Below are 21,241 nucleotides of genomic sequence, written 5' to 3'. Positions count from 1 at the left end.
AGTGGTATTGATGTGTGTTTCCCATCTTTTTCACAATTTTAAAAAGGGACATTTTCCAAACCTGTTCAAATATTGAGTTGGAGCTCCCAACCCATGAGATATCTGAAAGCAACAGACATTATGGCCAACAATTTAAATGCATTTGTGTAATGATGTGCATACGACGTGAAACACATTATGCAACCTTATCCCCCGAGGAGACCTACCTCAATCCTTTCAAAACCACAGTGGCAGGCACTGTATAGTGCAGCTGCCCAATGATTTGCATTTTGCAAATATTGAGGTTCCATGCTGATTTTAAAAGGTTGGAAAGTAAATAAAACAAGTGTGAAAGTTTGATAGAAGGGCTGCAGAATTAATGCCAATTTTGGATAATATTATAAAAGTTCTGAATTCTGAAATGGGACTGTTTTTTTCCTTCTTTTTTTTTTAAAGGAATTTGGTTTGAATGATGAGTTAGCAGTCTGTTAGCTGCATTGATGAAAAACTGTGCATTACCCCATAAAGCTCAGGAGCAATCTGACTGCATTTGCTACATTAAAAAGAAGTAGAGTATATGTAGGTGAATTTAGTTGATCTCGTTTTGAATTGGCAACTAAGCCTACTAAAGACTTATTGGAAGCTTCTATCAAATTGCTTCTCTTTCAATGTTTAAAACAAGCTATTGCATTAAATGCAGACACGCTAAAAGAATTGAATCTGTTCAGTCTTGAACAAAGAAGACTACGTGGCGACCTAATTCAAGCATTCAAAATTCTAAAAGGTATTGACAGTGTCGACCCAAGGGACTTTTTCAGCCTGAAAAAAGAAACAAGGACCAGGGGTCACAAATGGAGTTTAGAAAAAGGGGCATTCAGAACAGAAAATAGGAGACACTTTTTTACACAGAGAATTGTGAGGGTCTGGAATCAACTCCCCAGTAATGTTGTTGAAGCTGACACCCTGGGATCCTTCAAGAAGCTGCTTGATGAGATTTTGGGATCAATAAGCTACTAACAACCAAACGAGCAAGATGGGCCGAATGGCCTCCTCTCGTTTGTAAACTTTCTTATGTTCTTAAATATCAATTTTACGCTCTAATTATTTAATGGAAACACACTCAAGAAAGGCACTTTAATGGGCAATTTTGTTCCATTTTGTGCAAATTAAGGTGCAGTTCTATCGGGTACCAGTTACGTGGATTGTTTACCAAAATCTGGTGTTTTGAATTAAATAAACTGCAAAGAGATTTATTTTAAATAGCCTTTGCAATTCAACAATCTGACACATATATATTTCTATAAATTGATTACATCGCCATGGATCTATCTATAGGGACGTAATGCTATTAAAAACAGATGATAACTTGATTTTTTTTTTTTTGTCTGAACACTACTTAATAACATGTAATTGCAAACTGAACATGTAAGCTGGACAGACTGAAAACACAGCCACTACATGTTTCAAACTAATTAACAGGAATACATTAATTGCTAGTGAAGTTTAACGAGAAATAAAAATTATTAAATGGATCTCCTGCAACCATCACAGTGACACATAACGGTATTTTACTACATGGACATCATGATGTAAACATGAATCATTCAAATTTAATGCAATTATGATAACATTTACTTTAAAGCCTTACATATACAGTTTAATAATTAAACTGTTTTCTTCTCCCTGTCCGGCGCTATTATAAACGCACTGTCGTGAATTGCGTTTTCCAACACCCACAAGAAAACATAATTTTCTTTAAAACAACTATGTAGAAACAATCAAATAAACAGCCTCGCGTTGTGGTTATGTTGTATTGCTAGTGCAAATAATAAGTACGTCTTACCTATGCATTGCCCAGCCGGAGTGCTATACGGGTTTCCCAGTAAAAACTCCATCTTGTTGATGACAACAAACAATCCGCACTAACAGAGAGTCACTGGCACAGCAGGTGGTCACTCACGGTCAGCCCACTGAGCTGGATAATTGGACAACTTCCCAGAAATGTTATTTTGATTGAACAGCTTAGCTGTCAATGAAAAGAAAAGTCAGAAATGACTCCGCCTTCGGATCATGCGGATTGGTTAGCTATTGCGTCTGTTTTCAACAGTCTGAAGGCCTGGTAAAGCTCTTTATGTAACATTGTTTTAATTGGTCGCTGTTCTTTCAGGTTGGCACCTGCTCTTTAGCGATTGGTTCTAAACATTGTGAATCTCGTATCTGAGTGGCTTGTTCAACGCCAACCAGTACAGTTGCGCTGTGTCGTGTTCAATAAGGCACAGCCTCAGTTATTAATGTTATCTCTTTAAACATTTTTTTTTTTTAAATACAGATTTATGTTCCAAATCTAATTTAAACGCCGATATGCGTTTCTGGATTTTATATAACTGAAAACTCTTGGATTATATGAATGTATTTCTAGGTTTTGCTTGGATCCGGGTATGGGTCTCCTAGCAACAGGGAAAGCGTCTTTTGTAGCAGGCGGGTGCATCTGATTTTAGATTTTATTTAAGCAAGGTAAGTGCCGAGTTTTAAGTTAGACATTATATTTAAATACACAATTAACAAAGCTTCAGTCAGCAAAATATAAAATAAACCACAGAGGGAAATGACAAGCAAACTGATTAAAAATAAATAAATAAATAAATAAAAACATAGGAAAAAAGTAAACTGCTAAACTTAAATTAGGACAGCTGTAAAATACCGATTGGTTAATCGTGCTAATTGTTGTATTGCTTATACATCTTCTTGTTATGTGCCTGACTCTCAACTAAATAAACTTCAATTTATTTAATTTTACTAAAGCCGTTGTAGATGTAAATATAAACAATAGTGATTTTAAATGTCTGTTCATTTAAACTTAGAACTACACAAAGTTAGAATGTGAATTATGAATAGCTTGTCTCAATATAATAATGGAAGATTGGGGAAGTGTAATTTTAAAAGACAGCTAAAATATATGTCGATGCCTTTTTTTGGTTCCAATTATCATTTTAATGTTTGCCATGTATTCACAATAAACCAGCTACTGATTTATTAATCTGCTACAGCTGTTGTTTTTGTGGTTGAAGGGGATGAGAGTCTAAGGCTTTTTGCTTAACATGTGATCATCATATCTCTTAATGGCTTAAAGAAAAGCGCTAGATCACATAGAGCTAACTGTTGTGTGTGCATTTTAATACAGTAGCGCTTCCCATGAAAATGAGCCGTCTGTACGACACCATTGAACCCAGCGTGGTGGATGAGGAGCTGCTGAAGAAGGCAGTGGAGGAGCAGGGGCCTAAGGACCAGGCTGGACGCATAGCCAAAGAAGAAGGCATTCACTTCCGAGACGTCACACATCTGCGCCTGGACTTCAAGAGTAAGTTCACCCTAGTGCTAGAACTTACTTACAGCCATGCATGTTTTACCAGCCATCTCCAAGTGGTCTTTATTTATAGACCTGTGGGTGGCTGTCCACCTGAAATGCTGATAAATTAAAAAAAACAAAAACAACATGCAAAAGCTTGTAAAAAATATTTCAAGAGAACCACAGTGCCTTTTCCAGTAATAATTAAAAAACAAACAAACAAAAAAAACAGTTGCCTCCACATTTCTTGTTCAATATATTGAGAAGCGTTTTGTTTGTTCCAGATATCCTGAAGATTGATAATTTATGGCAGTTCACTGCCTTGACCAAACTACAACTGGACAACAACATCATTGAGAGGATCCAAGGACTGGACAGTTTGACCAACTTGGTATGGCTGGGTGAGTCTAGAAACTAGAGAAGCTTGACAAAGGTAAATTCAAAGCTGATTGTTCTCCAAGTAATGGCCATGTCTGATTTTTGTAGACCTCTCGTTTAACAACATTGAAGTGATAGAGGGTCTTGATGCTCTTGTGAAACTGGAGGACCTGAGCTTATACAACAACAGAATCTCTGAAATTGCAAACATAGACACCCTGTGTAACTTGCAGGTTTTATCCATCGGGAACAACAGCTTGGACCAGCTGGAAAACGTGAGAACACATTTTTACAGCTTTGCCAAAGTTTAAAGGAAATGTATCTTAAAGTTTCAGTATCTTTTCCTTTCTTTTCTACAGCTTGTCTATTTGCGAAGGTTTAAAAGGCTGCGTTCATTGAACCTGGCTGGGAACCCCATTTGTGAGGATGAGAACTATAAAATGTTTATTGCTGCCTACCTACCTGAACTAGTCTACCTGGATTTCAGACTAGTGGATGAAAACACAGTAGGTATACTCTTTGTGCAGTGTGTATATATAGCCATTATTACTGTTGTTGTGTTTTTTGCATTAGGACTGAAGGTTCTCAGTTCAAATCTTGAGAATGATCTAACTGTGACTTATCTGCCAACATTATACTCTAGTGTTTGGTGCTTTGTTTTATGTGTTCATTTCATATCCCCTGCCCAAAGGCCAGGGAGACTCCAGTACCCTAAACAGATTAAGCATCATCAGTACTGTATGAGAACAGGGACATTTACCAGCATGGTACTTTATGAATATATCCTATTGATTTTTAAACAATTCAATTTTTTAAAAATAAATAAATAAATACATACATACATGCATACTGTACATATGCACATTCATATAATCAAACAAAGATTCCCTCATATAACATGTTTAAACAAGAGAAAAAATAAAGAGGTTAATCAAACTGCTGATTTATTTATTTTTTATTTATGTGTTTTGTAGCGTGAGGTTGCTAGCCTGCAATACCAGTATGCCATTGACGAAATTAAACACAATGAGAATATGGCACAAAGAAAACTTACTGAAGAGTTGCAGAAGCAGGAGGAACTGGAACTGCACAAGGTAATATTAAAGCTGGAGCAGCCATTCCTTCAGAGGTCAAAGGTGCATTATTATTAGATGAGTATCGATTAACATTGGATGTGCTGGCCATGTGCTACATAGCCATTGGCGAATTTTCAAAGAATCATACTGGTGTGTGATACACTGCCATTATGGATTCTGTCCATTCCCCTGTTGGTGAGAGGAGATAAGGTTACAAGCTCTAGAACCGTACCTGGCTTTTTTGTGGTGCGCAGGGTGGCCAGTTCACGCACAACCTTGGCCCTGTTACATTGGTGCTGTGACTCAGATCTCACAGATTGGCTGCAGCTGATCGCCAAGGTTAAAGGGAGGGGAGAGAATAATGGGTTATGGAGTTATGGATTCTGTCCAGTCCCATGTCGGTGAGATAAGATGAGGTTAAAAACTTTAAAACCATTCATGCAAACGAGCCTGGCTCTTTTGCATTGTGGTTTAGATGCATGCTTGCGATGCACAGCCTCTGCTATGTTACACATGGTATGAGTAAAACCATGATGTGCACACAAAGGAACACTGAAGATTCTATTGCAGCTGTTTTAAAAACAATAGCTGGAGTGCAAAATTCAATCTTTGGCACACTGTGGAAACCGACACAACATCTGTGCAAATGAGCATGCAGTTTAGGGGTGTACAGAAACTGTGTATTATCTATCTCTCGATCTCTATCTATCTGTCTATCTATCTATCTATCTATCTATCTATCTATCTATCTATCTATCTATCTATCTATCTATCTATCAATCATTTTTCATGTATATAGATTATGGCTTGTTATAATTGTGTTTTTTTAAAGGCTGCCTATGTGGAGTTCCTGAATGGATCATTCCTTTTTGACAGCATGTATTCTGAGGATCCAGAAACAGCTAAACTGGCATACCTCCCTGGAATGCATCTGCTACTGGAATCATATCCTTTGAAACACTGTAGAGTTAATGTTCAGAATAGACAGTCTTAGAAAACATCATCTTTGTTCCTCAGATTGGCAGTGAGATGTTAGCTCTGTTGTGCTTAGAATAGTTCCTTTTGGATAAATCCCACCATCCCAATTTGAGCTAATTGTCCATCTTTGCTGTCAGCCTCTTACAGATGGTGAGGGTAGGATGGTAATAAAAACTGAATTATCGTTTTACCCCCAGCAAGAGCAGTCTGTCCAGGGCAGGGTTGAGACACATAGAGGGGCCAGTATGTGTAATCATCATGGCATTTAAGTGTGTCTGACATACAAAATAGTAAAATAATTTCAAGGTAATTTTCATAAATCTAGTTGGAGGATCCAGTAGACTGCAGTAATGTTCTGAATGATGGATGATATATAATATACTATATATATATATATATATATATATATATATATTATATATATATATATATATATATATATATATATATATATATATATATATATGTAATATGATATATAAAAATTATTTTTAAAAAGATTAAAGCATCATTGGGACAGAAATGTGGTAAATAATGTCATTATTCGAAAAAATAAATTGGAATAAATATTTTGGCTCAGAAGAAATAGGAAGCCACATTTGTTCTGATCTTTAACCCCATGCTCACCTACAAGAGTAAGTTTGTTGCGATCTGCCAGCAGATCTTTGAAAACGGGCTAAAGCAACATGTGAAGAGAGAGGCGGAGGTAGCAACCTTCTTTGAGTGCCTCAGAGAAGCAACAGAGAGCAACCAGGAGAAGGGATCAGAGAAAGTGGCAGGATTTGAGGAGAGAAAGAGAGAGGTAGAGTCCATTAGCATACTGTTACTATTATAGTGTAGCTCCATCAGCCTATGTGGAAAATAGTTGCCGTCCTCTTTAAAAAAAGCATGGACATTCTCAATTAGTTTATATTTAAAATAACGGCACAATGAGTTTACCAGAAAATCAGATTAGCATAAACATGATTAATCCTGCAGTGTTTTGTTTTCCCGAGATGTTGTTTTCATACTTGTAATACAAGCAGTTAAAATACAATGAAAAGTAGTACATTGATATTAGGACCCATAACTGTTGAGATAATTAATAAAGGCACAAATGAGGAGTAAAGAATAGCCTATAATCCAGCATTTATTTTTTTTCTGTAATAAAAGTACATAAATGCAAGTACTGTATAGCTGGCTGGTACAGTGCTATCCTAGTAAACATTTGGAAGATTTTTAGCCTGCTTTGAAAAGGAATTGGGGTAACAGAAGGCAGTGGTGTAACACATTTGTCTTAAGTAAGGGGAATTCCATAAATCAGTGCATTTGAAGTCATAATGTGCTTAACAAATAAGCAAGCAGTGTACTGAAGCAAGCTGTTACCAATACAACCCCTGCTGTAGTCTCAAGCATCTGGCAGAAAAATAAATTACAACTCTCACATCAGAGTGAATGAAAGTTATTTTTATTGCTTTTTTACTGCAAAAGGAAACAAGTTAACCACATGAAACCATCAGCGTAAGATTCAATTAAGAGAAATCCTTCCTAAAATAGTCACCCAAAATTAGCATTAAATACATTTATCTTTCTATAAAATACAAACAGTACCATTTTTATTATGAAATTATGTCTCCCCAAACACATACTACAGTATTGTATCATCGTGGCCAAAACATTATAGTATACCATTGAAGTGAAGATTGTATAATGAGGTAAACTGTATTGTTTTGCCACCCGTGCAACATAGGGTTAAATTAACTATACGTTCAGATTTTCAGTGAACTACATCAATTGACTGATATGTCATTGCTGGAGACCCGCATTGCTCAGTATAACAAGGAGATCAATGAGCTATGTGATTCCCTCATGATGCTGGAGCTGCAACTGTTGGACCAGCTTGAGGTAAGGAGGCTGCAACAAGAAGGGGGATTAAAATGTTCTTTAGTAAGCGAAATACACAAGCATCAGCCATCCTATACATAGTGTGTCAATGCTGAATTAACCCCAGCCAGGGCCTAAATCCTTTCTTCCAATCCAGAGAAATTCAGCCTGTTACAGACCCATGTGGGTGGTCACAATACCCCTGAAGATGTTCTACATGACTGTTATGTGGACAAATATGACTCTGCAGCACAGGACATAACCTAACAATTTAAGAGCAATAATGAATTACAGTTGACTCTTGTAACACATTATAGCATTCTCCCTGAAACCTGTTATTTTCTCTCTGGAGCAGGCTGTTTGAGATTGATCAGCACCGCGGCTTGTTGATATACACAGTATTTAGTGTAGCCATAGCCATCACAACATTGTTTGTTTAGTTTTCCTTTGTAAATTTAGCATGCACTCAATTCTGTATTTAAAAAAAAAAACATTGTTTTGTAACATTTTCTAAAGATATTACCACCAGAAATGTTGTTTGTTTGCTAATAAGTTGTTTACATTTTAGGACATAATCAAGGACTTTGAAAGAAACATCTCAGACATGATGACTGGCTTCATTGAATTTGTTCAGGGGATATATCCTTTCACACTACTGTCTGCTAGGGGTGGATGCTACACTTAATCTAATCCATCATCCATTGGTAAATTCATTATTCTCCAAACTAATGTTTTTTAGTTTGTGGGGGAAACCGTATGGGACTGAAAAGGCCAGATCACTTGGGACAGTGGTGATGAAATGGGTTGGCTATGATTAGGAAAACATGGGTTTTAGGGGAGTGGTCAAACGGAGGTTTTACTAGGTATACTTAGTAGATTGTGGTGACTTTGCTCATTCACTAAGTGTTGACTGGTTCAGTATGAGTGCTAAGGTGTACCTCCCTATCCTGTCATTGTCCCCCTTGACTGGCCTTCACGATCTCTCAATGCCGAGACCTGGAGAACAACCACCATGAGAAGCTGCAGGAGATCGCCATCAACATGCTGGAGAAGGTGTTGAAGAACGAGTTTGTCGAGGACATTCCTGATGAAGTCCGAATGGTCAGTAGGTGATTTCTGCTTCACACCATAGATTTCTGGGTCTGGGTTTCCAACCTTGAGTTCCTTACTGGACCAAAACAACAAACAGTTCTGGATTGCCTAATAGTTTCCCATGTTGTTCTGACACAAACAAATCTAGCATTTTTGTAGTACTGGAGTAATACCTATTCAAAATGTGCAGATGCAAACATGCGTGTCTTGTCTTCAGCTTGTTACACTTTCTTACTTTTCAGAGTCATTTTTTTTAAACTCTTTTAAAACACAAATTTCACCAGTTTAGTGAGATTTTTATCAGGGAAGAGATTGCATTCATAAATCTAACTGTGAATGGCTTGATCATTGTTTGCAGTCCTTTAGTCCAACTTTTTTTTTTCTTGTTACCTAGCTGTTTGTTGATAAAGACACTGTCGTTAACATTGTCAGTGCATCTCATGACATCCATCTACTGAAGATTGACAACAGAGAAGACGACTTGATTACACGGGCCAATGAATGGACCACTTCTCTAGTGGAGAAGGTAATAAACAAAGGATGCACATCAGAAAAAAAGGATAATGGAAACTCATAGGGTCAGCACAGTGAGCTTCAGAACTGGGCAAAGGTTATATACAAGGTTGTTCGAGTCATCATAGGTTAGTCTTTTAATTATAGTCTGTAGAAAATGCTCGCAAATGTAAAGGTATTAGATAGCTAGCTTTCAGAGTAAAGTTGCAGTATTACTGAGCCACTATTGTTAACTTCCTGCACCTATATTTAGTTTTTGGTTGTTTGTCACACCTGCGTCGTTCCCTAGGAGCTTCTGGATACATCCTTAGGGTGCATATGCTGGAACCACATTGTAAATAATAAATGGGTTTACATTTTCAGAGCAGCTTGCATTTTGTTTGTACTTCTGCAGGTGCATAGTGATGAAGTGAAACGGAACCGCAAGCGGATTTTGGAGATCAACATCTACATCGACTATCTACGGGATGAGATTGAGAACCTGGACCTTCCTGACTCTGTGTAGCATCTGTACTGGAATAGACCTTTTCGGAACACTGATCCTACAAAACATTAATCCCACCGATGACTTTGTAAAACACATTTCTTATTTCCCAAGACAGAACATTGATGGAGATAGATATAGCTATATTTGGTTCCTAAACTACTTTTATTAAAAAGTACATGGTTTGTTTAGTTTTTATAATGCCCTCCTAAATGTAACAGTTTGCATTTAAGCCACATCCATTTATGTGAAATAAGTGCTATCTGAAAATGTTCAATTGGTTTTATCGCCAGACAATGGCTATGGCTAGATGTTTTATGTTTAAACCATATACTTTGATTATAATTTAAAAAATAGAAGCATCACAACGGATGGACATCATTCCACACCAAATACATATTAAAGCTTGGTACTTCATCTGCAAACTTGTTTCTTTTTTAAGACAACACTTGTACTTTTATTTTGCCTTTTATTTTTAGAAGATACCCTTTATTTCCGCAACATAACAAAAACTGGACGCAGCCATTGTATATGAAACAGTGCCATCTAGCTTGAGATTCCTGTGAAATAATATACCATGAATACCTAAAATTAATTTCACAGTAGATTTTAATGGCAGATGATGGTCCATCTTTTGTACAGAATATTGTACATTTAATGATTTCAGTGTTTAGATAAACTCCAAGTCTTGCAGAAGTTTGCGTTTGATAGTTGCACTCTCAGAAGACAGGTGCACAAACAGGGTCCCGGCTGCAGTGCGAGAGCGGAGTTCCTGCAGGTCATACTCGTGGGCCCACTCCACATTGCCCCAGTGGTGGATCTGGAAAGGCAAGGAAACACATCAAAATACTAATATTTAAGGGTTCAAAGCATCATACTAAAGATAATTTTAAAAAACATTTACTGATCCAAGAAATGATGGACTAGGGGACTATAGAGAACCCTCCTCGCCACTAATACACTCTTCACATGTGTAGTAGTAATTTTCTTTACCTGGAATTCTTCTTCCAGTCGGGACAGCTGCACTGCCTTTTCTACAGTGAGGTGCTGGTCGATTAAACCAAACGACAGAATCACCGATTTAAGCTGTGTGATCACGTACTCCAAACCTGGGGTAGTAGAATATGTTAATTTTGCCCAACAGTGAATCCACACTTAATATGATATTTATACATTCCTATCTAATGTTAAAATGGGACAGTCTTGACAACAAAGACATTCAAGTAATTTATTTTTTCTGCCACTTTCAGCCTGATTTTCAGAAGGCACATTTTTAGAGAAAATAGAGGTTGCAATGCATTTGCAGCACTGCAAGCTTTTTCCCCTCCTCCCTTCCCTCTCGGAGAATTGGAAGCGGTTTGATATCCTCCATTGTCAATTACAGCTCATTAGCCCTGTCAGCTGTCACAGTTTAAATAAGACGAGGCAACATGTCTTAATTAGTGAGAGTATTTTGGTGTACGGAGTGGGTGGGTGGGTAAGCTCTAATGGTAGTGCATTTTCATAAAGCACACATCCTGACTTATAGGACTTTTGAAAATACAGTTTGCCACCTATCTGGAGTCGCAGTGGTGTTTTGCTACCTGTTTTTCACTTTACCCTTTCTGAAAATCAGGCTGTTAGTGGTTTATTTTTTTTACAATCAATTTCTAAAACACAAGCCTATTTGCAAATGACAGGTTCTGCCCAGTCCTGTCACATCATTCTTTCACAGTGCAGCATATAAAACTGAGCCCCACCTTCTTACCTGTTAAAGCCCAGAAGTTGTAGGAGGCCAGGTGCTGTCGAAAGGTATCTTTAGTCTCCTCTGGGATTGTGGGTCCCATTATATTTGACGAGGAGCCTATCACCACATTATACCTGTGAATAGAAGCAGAATAAAATAAAAGTGTGGGGGGGGGGGGGGGGGGGGGGGGGATCAGACAATGTTGGGTATACCATATTTTACAGTTTATCGTTTCTTTCTGCTAGGATTGTGTTCTGTTAGTCATTATGCATTGCACAGAATACTGCACTTCAGAGCTTTGAAGCCTAACACAGACTACTCAGATTTACCTTTTTTCTATCCAATCCATAACAGGGTCCCATTCATTTTTCTGAAGCTGCACCAAACCTGGAGGTTCCTCAACCCTGTAGCTGTAAATACAAGAAACTGATCAAATCTGATACCATCGTGTGACACTAGTTAAATTGAGAATCAAACTGATAAGAACATAAAACAAAACAGAAAAGAGACGCTTCTCTTTCTCGTTATCATTATCACCTCTTACCAGATTGTGTCTGTCTCCAGATACTTGAGTGCAGCTGCGATAATCTGATCCTTGTTCCTCTGTGTGGGGTTATCAAGAGCTGTGTTACACAAGGTGGTCTGTGAACGACAATAGACTTTACTGGAATGCTATAAAACGCTATCACACTCTAACCTGCTACTTGTATTTTTTTTTTGAGGGGGGGATAGGTCTGTGATGTCATCTTTTTTTTTGGAGGGGGGGGGGGGGGGGGCAGGTCTGTGATGTCATCTTTATAGTTTGAGTTTATATTCCCCTGCAATAAGGAAGATCTGCCAAAATTAGATTTTCGATCTACCATGTGCATTGTGTAGAACTTGAGTGTATCTCTTTGCACATCCCACTCAGTGGCTACAGCCACAGCCAGAGCCTCACTGGGGACGGTGAATAACTTCCCACCCGGAGTTTTCAACTTTCTGCGGTCCAGATTGATCTCAAACACTCCACCTTAAAATATTACAGAGACAAAAAAAATAAATGATGAATTCTGTAAAGCAACAAATCAATGTATCAGAAAGTCAACGTTTTTGTATAACTCACCTTCTCCTTGTGAAATACTGACATCCTGATAAAATTTCTTTTTTTCTGTAGATAAAAAAAAAAAACGTTGCAGTACAAAAATACAGGCTTGTAAAAATTACATTACTATTTTAAAAAAAAACATAATTTCTTGTATCCTAAGCAATTTTTGGCCTAGCCAGATATACTAGCATACAGTTATGCCTCATCTACTGTAGAGGCATGCTGGAATAAATTGCAATCTTACAACCTCCCCTGAGCTTAACAAACACAATGACTTTACAAAGAGTCATATTGAAGCACAATTGCCTGCATGTTTTCTGCACCATGTCCATTTTATTTTGAAAATAACGTCACCGTTTATGGTTTGGTTTATACATTCAAGGGAAGGGCTCTTCCTCTCTGGGGTTTGCCTATGTACTTAGCTCAGGAAAAAGCTTCCAGTGTTTCATATGGCAGTTTTGTTTCCACATGAGAATTCTTACATAGTTTAACAATTTTGAAAATTTCACTTTTTTTTTTTTTTTTTTTTTAAGTAAAAGCCATACCTGATTTTGCTGATGAATAGGTTCGTCTGCATTCCAAAAGTTGTCTGGTTTGTGTCAGGCTTGTGATCACTGGACAGCAGCACACTGGAAGCGAATTACTATACAAACGTAGCACATTCCGGAACATATTTTTCAGCTCGTTACAATTCCAAACTATTATAAATAAAGTACTTACTTGAAATTGGTTAGCTAAACCTTTGGAAAAGAAACAGAGCGTCTCTCTTCTAACAAGTAGTGTACAAGTGCCGGTATTAATAATAACACAAATGTACTGTAGTGTAATACCGGAACATTACAATATTATAATTAGTTCTGCATCCCTAATTTAAAACACGTCTTATTTATTAGGAATGCATCCAATCTGAACACTATGTTTCTTATTCGTTGGTTGTTTTCTAGTTTTATTAAAATCAACATGAAAACCGATGACATTCACATTCCACTCTCCACAGACGCCGCCATAGCATTGACCCTGCCTGTGACCTATCAATTGTAATTTTGGCAGACCATGCTATCCAATCAAAAAGCTTGTGTTGTTTCCAGTCGGTTTAGGCAAAGGAGGGATTACGTTAGAAAAAAAAAAAACAGGCGTCACATTAGAGGATTGTGGGAGAATTAGTTTATATTGCGAAATTGAGAACTACAAATCCGAGTCCCAGAACCTACAAATCCCATGATACATTTCGGTCTCCCATCCAATGAATGCAAAGAGTTCTTTATGGTGGCTAATCAGGTGGGAGGATGCTGCTGTGTGGAGCTGCGCAGTGGTCCCTACAGTTTTACAGGGACCCTGGTAACGCAGACTCGGGCGGCCTGGGGAGTTTTGTGAGCCGCCTCGTCAATTTCCTCCCCTTTTATTCTCTCGTCTGCCCGCCGGAGAGCGTCGACAGCGTTCGGGGCCAGCCCACCTGGAGGAATAATAATGCCGGTCCGCACGGAGTCCTGCTGCAACGCCTCCGCGGCCTTGATCTCCCCGGTTTCTCTTATCCCTCCTCCCCCGATCAACACGCAGCAGCCCGGCGTCGCCACCTCACTCCTCTACAGCGGTTCCAAGTTCCGCGGGCACCAGAAGAGCAAAGGCAACTCGTACGATGTGGAGGTAGTTCTACAGGTAAGCCGAGAGCGGTCTAATTTTGGCTGTCCTCTTCATTTTTACCCAGTTATTTATGATCATACAACTGTGACACTAACGGACACGTTGGAAGACAAATTTAGCAACAGCATGCTAATTCCCATGTTACAATGCATGCACATTTTGGAGACGATTCTTATTTTTTATATTGTTTTGTTGCACAATATTTAAGAACAAGTCTGTATTGAGTAGTTAAACATATACACAGTGTCAGTCAGACTCTGAACACATGGACAGTACCGTTGTGCTGTGGCATTAATAGTAATGCGGGGAGTGAACAACGTAAAACTTGTTGTTGTATTACTTTGAGAGCCTCTCGTACTGGGGGGGGGCGTTTTGGACGTTGGTCACCTTCTTGACAGGACTGAACTTAAAGAAAGTCTGTGCTCTGCAGACTGCTTTTCTTGGATTGTTTTGGAAGTATTGAGTGATGAAGTTCGTTTTATCACTGATTTAGTTTAATATAATTGGTAAAAGATCATGGTAAAGTAATTACCCAGGTCATGTTGTTGTTATTAAAAATATGTGTAATTTTCGGAAATTTTACACCCATTTTGCTGCTGCCTGATTAGAATTTGATATTGTGCCATGTAGAAGAACTAGAGACGGTTTTTAGAAGGGTTTGCTATCCGTAAAAAAGATGATTCACATCTGCGGTGTGTGACTCATTACTTTAGAGTTATCAAATGTTATTTTTTATCCCGTTAATGATCTCATTCCTCCTGTAAAAACATGTATCGACATTAGACACCAGCATGCAATTACAAAAATGTGACAATCCAAGTCCAATTGAATCGCATGCAGTTTATTTTGTTGTCTATTAGGTTAAACCTAGCACTGACAGCTGTTCATGCTGTGTGATGTGGTGGTGTTTTTTTGTGTTTTTTTTTTTTTTTTTTTTTTTTTTTTTTTTAAATCTTCAGCATGTTACCAAGGAAGATTCTTATTTGTGTGGTTACCTGAAGATCAAAGGACTTACTGAGGTGAGTTGCTGAGAGATTTGCAAATAAACTGAACCATGTGTACACCACAGCCCAGTATTGTGGTGTGTTTTGTCACTTTACAGTTACTTTTAGGGCTCCCATTACGTATTTCCTATTAAAAGCAGTACAGAAGTTTCCTGCTGATCTTCCTTAATCTGATTTATAGGTGGTGTGGGAAGATTTGAGTTGGGTAGAATAAAATGTGTAAAATTGGTACAAAACGCATCATTATTTGTACCTACTTTCTTTGTGCGCCTCGGCAACTAAAATCACACTGACTTGAGTCCAAAGTGGCAGAGGTTCAATGCCTTTATCAGGGGACTAATTGTTTATCGTAGTCCTGCATTGCCTTTTCTAATGAAAACCACAATGGAGGGATTTACCAGTTGGGATTTGTGTGCAGTCCTTTCATCTGTTTGTACAGTTTCATGTGACATTCACAGCTGATAAACATACATGTCATTTGTTCTTTAGTTAGATGGAAGTTGGAGAATGAGTGTTCGGCTTGTATTGGTGGGTGAATGTATCTGGAGGTGCTTAATCTATAAACAATAAGGTTTGATTTTTAATCTAGTGTTGTAGCTGACATTTTCTTCATTAAAAGTAGGTCAGTTGTCCTCTAAGGATATACTTCAGTTCCATCATCTTCCTGGATTATCTGGTTTGTGCAACTGTTACTCTATAGTGTGAAAAAAAAAAAAAGATGATTCACATCTGCAGTGTGTGACTCATTACTGTAGATTTAGCTAGAAAAACTTAGAAAAGCCCAACGCTTCACTATTATGAAATACTGTACTGTGGATCGATATATCTCGGAAAATAGTTTATCTCCCTCTGACCCAGATAACATACAAAAATAAATAAAATAACATATGCATGTTACGCAAAAAGATTGACAATTGTGCTCAAATCATTCAAATTTTTTCTGTTTTAAAACTTTTTTTTGTCTCAACAGGAGTACCCAACACTTACCACGTTTTTTGCAGGGGAAATAATCAGTAAAAAACATCCTTTTTTAACACGCAAATGGGACGCAGATGAGGATGTAGATCGTAAACACTGGGTATGAACAATCTCAATAATGCATATTCATTATTGCGTCCCTCCTGTGACTCATTTCTCTGCTGCAGGAAAATCTGCATCTAACACAGAAACAACCTATGTGTGGAAACCAATAAAAAAAATCTATCTAATTTATTTTTTTTTATTTTTTTTAGGGGAAGTTTCAGGCTTTTTATCAATATGCAAAAACATTTAACTCTGATGAATTTGACTATGAAGAACTAAAGAACAGTGACTACGTCTTCATGAGGTGGAAGGTAATTCCACTTTCTGCCTGTGTACTTTTGCTGCGCGTCCTGTAGAGGGCAGTGCTTAATAGAGAACCAGCATAAGACAGACTTCAAGTACTTTTAAAAAGGAGTTAAAGGTTTAGAAAATGCAAGTGTTACACTTTTACACAAACTGAAGAATTGATAAGGCAAGATCAATTAAATGTCTTCGTGAATGGATAATGTGTAAGGTAACTTTAACATGAATAAACTAAGGAGCTCTGTTTTCTGATTGCAAAAGCTGCTCAGGAGAACAAGCCGATTTGATTTAGGGGGCATTTTTGAGGGTCGGGAGAGAATAATGATTATTTTTAAAGATTACCTAAATGTTCTATTTTTAGTGCAGTTGTGTAATGCTGCGTTTCATTGTATTTTATAGGAACAGTTTTTAGTTCCAGATCACACAATCAAGGATATCAGTGGAGCTTCCTTTGCAGGTTTTTATTACATCTGCTTCCAGAAATCCACAGCTACTGTCGAGGGCTATTACTACCACAGAAGTTCAGAATGGTGAGCTTGTCTTTATCAAAAAAAAAAAAAAAAAAAAAGGAATTTGCAAAGATACTGAACAAAACAAAAAACGGTTTGAACGGCGAGCTGAAGCAATCAAACAGCTGGATACAGTCTGATTACTTTCACCAACTTCAGCATAACAACACAGGTGCGGTGCTCTCTTCTCTCACAAAGAGAATAAACCTTGTACATGCACTCAATCCAATCACATTTCACCACTCATTTTAAATATGAAAGGTGGATTCAATTTAAACCTTCCTTGGAGGTGGTTTAAATTTGGACATAATGACAGCATACCTTAACAAAATGCACCTTTTCTGTAAAACAACCGCAGAATCTGTTTCAATTTGGAGAACACGATTTAGTAAAACCCATTGGTCACAAACATATAAGCTATAAGCATGCATATAATGATAATAATAACCTGGTTTCACACTGACTGTGTAGCCCATATTGTGTTTTTGAGTAAAGGCAAAAAGAAATTGAGACAAAAGTTATGTGTCATGTTTATATATTATGTTGTACATATCAATGTAAAACAATAAAAAATAGTATACGACATGTTAAAAGGATATATGTTACGGTTCACGTGTAAAATCGGTAAATCAGCTCAGCGGTCAGTCTATAAAATAACCGCTATAGTGTAGATTTACCAGCTCAGCAGTCAATGTATAAAATAACTAAGGAGATGGTAGTTATAATGCTATAGCATTTGAGGTGAATTACACTTGGGTAAGTTAAACTTTTTTTTTTTTTTAAACTCTAGCCTTAGGATTTGTTTCTATTGTTTGATTAATCTTTGTAAACACTGCATCCCTTCTTTCAATATTTTTTTTTTATTAATAATAATAATAATAAATAATAATAATAATAATAATAATAATAATGTGTTTTTAGCATAGACCTTGTATTAATGTTTTGTCCTCTATACAGATATGATTAGACACACGTTTATAGTTTTATTTCTAACAATTTTACCCCCCTTGTCGTTCGCTTTATGAAAAAAAATAAAAATAGGGCAAACATTAGGTATTGTAATAGACATCACTTCAGCAAAACTCATGCCTCTACTAAGTGTGATTTAGTATTCAGTTGAACTCATTTAGAAAAATGCATAATCTAAGTGCTTGCAGGTTTTGCATTTCAGTGAGAGTCATACAGTGTGTTATGTCACTTGGCCAGCAAAACATTATTTTGTATTGTGAATTGTTGCCAGACAGTGATGGATGTAAGTAAAGAGATTGTTTACTACCATCGCCTTAGTTATTTTATACATTGACCGTTGAGCTGGTAAATCTACACATATGCTGGTTATTTCATAGATTCACATATACATGTATGCAAGGGTTTATTTGTGCTAGATCCTAGAACATGTGCCTTTGTTTGACAGGTGAGAATTATACAGTTTGCAATTAACTGTATGAGGGGGTGAAAAAAAAAGTTGCAAAAAAGAACTCTACGTAACATGTACAAAATGCTTTTGTTTCTTGATCATAGAGATAACACTAGGTATTGCTTTCAAATTTGATACATGTGCTGTGTTCTATGTTTTGTTTTACACACTGAAATATTTCCAGTGTCAATGTTTGTATGAGGTTATCCACCTGTTTAAAGCAATATCATTGTCTGCTCTCCTTGAAGCCTCTATCATTGACCTCCACAGGTACCAGTCCTTAAACCTCACCCACGTTCCTGAACACAGTGCCCCAATATATGAGTTCCGGTGACATCGGCAGTGTCGGACCACCAGCAGAGAATGGAGTGTTCACATTCTAGGACTGTTCTGAAAGTTAATGTAAAGAAACTGTTAATCATGATGACATGTCAGCCTCCTTTGCTGAAGGGCAGAAAGCATGATTGCCAAGTAGCGTATGGGGCGCACGGCTAACTCAGCTGGAATGTGGAAACCAGGATTGACTGGGCAGTTTTATTTTTTTTATCTGGGTTGTTAAAAGCTATTTTAAAATGTTTATTTGCACTTTTCCACAATTTCTGGTGTAGATTTTAGGTCCTTCAGTTTTCTTCCATAATCTGTACGTTTTTTTATTTGTGACTGCGTCGTGAAATAATTAATTTATGTTGAAAAGCATGACACCTTTATATTAAGAGTGGAGAAAGTAAGGAGGGAGCAAATGTGTAAAAGCTGCAAAGCAGTCTCTGATATTCACCTTAAGGACTTTTTTCATTACTGCTCGGAAAATAAATTGGTAGCGTTTGCTTTTCAAGAAACTGTCTTAACAATATTTGGGAAATTGTTCCCTTATATTTTAACAGTGTGGAGGCTTCAGAAGCTTTGTGGCCTTAAAATGGATCTCCCACCCCCATTTGTCAATTGAGATCTGTTTTGAGTGACCTGAGATTACCTATCCAGGAAGTTGTGGTGGATAATGGTGGTTATGTATATTGCATTTTTTTTTAAACTAAGATACTGTGGTGTAGTGCTGACAATATGAAAAGTATCACCAGTTATCAGTCCATATATGCATTCAGTTTAAGGTTCTCAGACCCCTGCTGAGTAACATGATTACAATATTTTTTTTTTTTACAGTTTACAGTCTATGACAATACTTACAATCACTGTAGAAATATTTATGTTCTCCTTTAATTGCTTAGCATGGTTTTATTTATCATAAACAAGTTCTAGAAACTGCTATCAAGACATTATAGTATTAATTTTAAGCTTGAAACACAGGGCAGTGACAAGTGGGGATGTGCTTTTTATGAACGTTTAAATGCTATTCAGGTGTCTGCGTTTAAACCACATCTACACACACACACTCACACACTCTTTATATTACATACTGGTTAGTATTTTCCAAGCAAAGAAACCCAAAATAAGCAAATAACGTTTTAACATCGTAAAGACTTAACTACAAAGTAAAAAAAAAAAAAAAAGTACACACCAGTATATATTGAAATTAGGGTTGTCACTAATTTATGGGCATTAGTTAATAAACTGGTAGATAAATCTGTAGAATCACCCGTGCACATTTTTAATAAAAGGGAACAGTCGTATTGTGGCTGTCCTGCATAGTAATACTAAAAAAATCAATAGAATCTTAAAAAAAATAATAATAATAAACCGAATGGGAATTTGGTCTTTTTAAAATCATTTAAATTATTATTTTTATATTGGTAAATGTCTCTCTTTGTATTTGTACTGCACTATTGAGATGTACCTGTTCTGGCCCTGTGGGCACAAAGTGAATAAAGTAAACTAAACCTTTTTTTTTTTTTTTTTCCTACATTATATTCAAAGAACAAAAACAATAACAAAAAAAACACCACACACGTGTTACAGAATCCAATACATGTTAACTCTACTGTTCAGGGATCGGTGCCACAAACAGGGGTAATCCTTTTCTTATATATTTTAAATATCCCCTTCTGTTAACAAATTACATAGATCTCAAGTCAATTTTGTTTGGCATAATTATTTCTAATAGTTTTCACCCCTTTCATCAAAATATTTCCAAACGTGGCTTCGCCTCATTTCTTTGTTTAGAGATGCCATTTTATTAAAAATGTATAACAAACGTCAGAAAAATCGCTTGTCATTAACTTTCATACCCCGTGGACTGGATACCATGCCACTCCTACTATAGCATGAACACAGAGTGCGCCACTGAAGCGCCAGATCGACAGAATAAAACCCGCCCTAGTGTCAATCTTTCTGTTACACCAATTAAAAAAAAAAACTACTTGCAGGCAATAGCCAAACCCCTTCTTTTTTAGAGTATCTGCCCTTACTGTGGCATTTAAGCAGTCAGATACACGACAGACTACTGTATATGATGATAAATTATTAAAATGAATACATTAAGACATGCGTTTGGTGAAATTTGTCATGTGACCGGTTATACTAGCATATTATTCAGGGTTTAACCACTTCTTTAGAGTATATACGCTTAAACGTTTAAAATTCCCATCCCTAGTGACAAGATGCCCCCACGATCAATACCTGTCAATTCTTTATGCTTTGCAGGCAGGACAGTTTGCAATAAGGTGGGGATTTGCAGTATTTCTATGCTTTTTACCTCTTCAATTGGGTAAACCCTAACTATTTTAAATGATACCTAAAGGTGTGTCTGGAGATCAGATCTCTTATTTGAGCAGCACAGTAGAGATTTCTCCGGACACAAGTCCACTTCTACATCGGATTGTGTGTTTGGTGTTGGAACAGTGGTTTATTTCCATATGCTTTTATGTGTAAACCTA

The 21,241-nt window shown here is 37.1% G+C and overlaps 4 protein-coding genes across 14 annotated transcripts in view; 2 read left to right on the top strand and 2 right to left on the bottom strand.

The window, feature by feature from the left end:
- The window catches only part of LOC121300683 (TOM1-like protein 2), a 29,434-nt gene extending 27,524 nt beyond the window's left edge, over positions 1–1,910 (bottom strand). For all 10 annotated transcript variants that reach the window (XM_041229339.1, XM_041229344.1, XM_041229347.1 and 7 more), the window contains exon 1: positions 1,823–1,910. In XM_041229339.1, coding sequence (XP_041085273.1) covers positions 1,823–1,874 — 52 coding nt within the window. In that variant the 5' untranslated portion in view covers positions 1,875–1,910. The remainder of the gene's footprint in view (positions 1–1,822) is intronic.
- Positions 1,911–2,220: 310 nt separating this feature from the next.
- drc3 (dynein regulatory complex subunit 3) lies at positions 2,221–10,134 on the top strand. Its single transcript, XM_041229710.1, has 13 exons — positions 2,221–2,493; positions 3,161–3,337; positions 3,610–3,726; positions 3,812–3,978; positions 4,063–4,209; positions 4,678–4,797; positions 5,612–5,724; positions 6,385–6,559; positions 7,510–7,641; positions 8,189–8,259; positions 8,598–8,721; positions 9,107–9,238; positions 9,620–10,134. The coding sequence occupies exons 2-13, from the start codon at positions 3,172–3,174 to the stop codon at positions 9,728–9,730; spliced, it is 1,575 nt and encodes a 524-aa protein (XP_041085644.1). The 5' UTR covers positions 2,221–2,493; positions 3,161–3,171; the 3' UTR covers positions 9,731–10,134.
- Positions 10,135–10,300: 166 nt separating this feature from the next.
- LOC121300822 (ATP synthase mitochondrial F1 complex assembly factor 2-like) lies at positions 10,301–13,547 on the bottom strand. The gene is made up of 8 exons (XM_041229712.1): positions 13,065–13,547; positions 12,538–12,582; positions 12,296–12,444; positions 11,980–12,077; positions 11,765–11,845; positions 11,457–11,569; positions 10,703–10,818; positions 10,301–10,529 (listed from the first exon to the last, which is right to left on the bottom strand). Exons 1-8 carry the CDS (start codon positions 13,189–13,191, stop codon positions 10,380–10,382), a joined length of 879 nt encoding a protein of 292 aa, XP_041085646.1. The 5' UTR covers positions 13,192–13,547; the 3' UTR covers positions 10,301–10,379.
- Positions 13,548–13,787: 240 nt separating this feature from the next.
- On the top strand, positions 13,788–20,079 carry LOC121300823 (glucose-induced degradation protein 4 homolog). Of its 2 annotated transcripts, XM_041229713.1 has the most exons (6): positions 13,788–14,175; positions 15,120–15,179; positions 16,135–16,242; positions 16,397–16,498; positions 16,890–17,020; positions 18,687–20,079. In XM_041229713.1, the coding sequence occupies exons 1-6, from the start codon at positions 13,987–13,989 to the stop codon at positions 18,748–18,750; spliced, it is 654 nt and encodes a 217-aa protein (XP_041085647.1). In that variant the 5' UTR covers positions 13,788–13,986; the 3' UTR covers positions 18,751–20,079. The 2 variants fall into 2 exon arrangements, with proteins under 2 accessions (XP_041085647.1, XP_041085648.1); XM_041229714.1 differs by lacking the exon at positions 15,120–15,179.
- The last annotated feature ends 1,162 nt before the right edge of the window (positions 20,080–21,241 follow it).

This window comes from Polyodon spathula, chromosome 26 (assembly GCF_017654505.1).
Source record: "Polyodon spathula isolate WHYD16114869_AA chromosome 26, ASM1765450v1, whole genome shotgun sequence".
Lineage (NCBI taxonomy): Eukaryota > Metazoa > Chordata > Actinopteri > Acipenseriformes > Polyodontidae > Polyodon > Polyodon spathula.
Note: the sequence above shows the minus strand (reverse complement) of the source record. Positions and strands in the feature narration are given on the sequence as shown.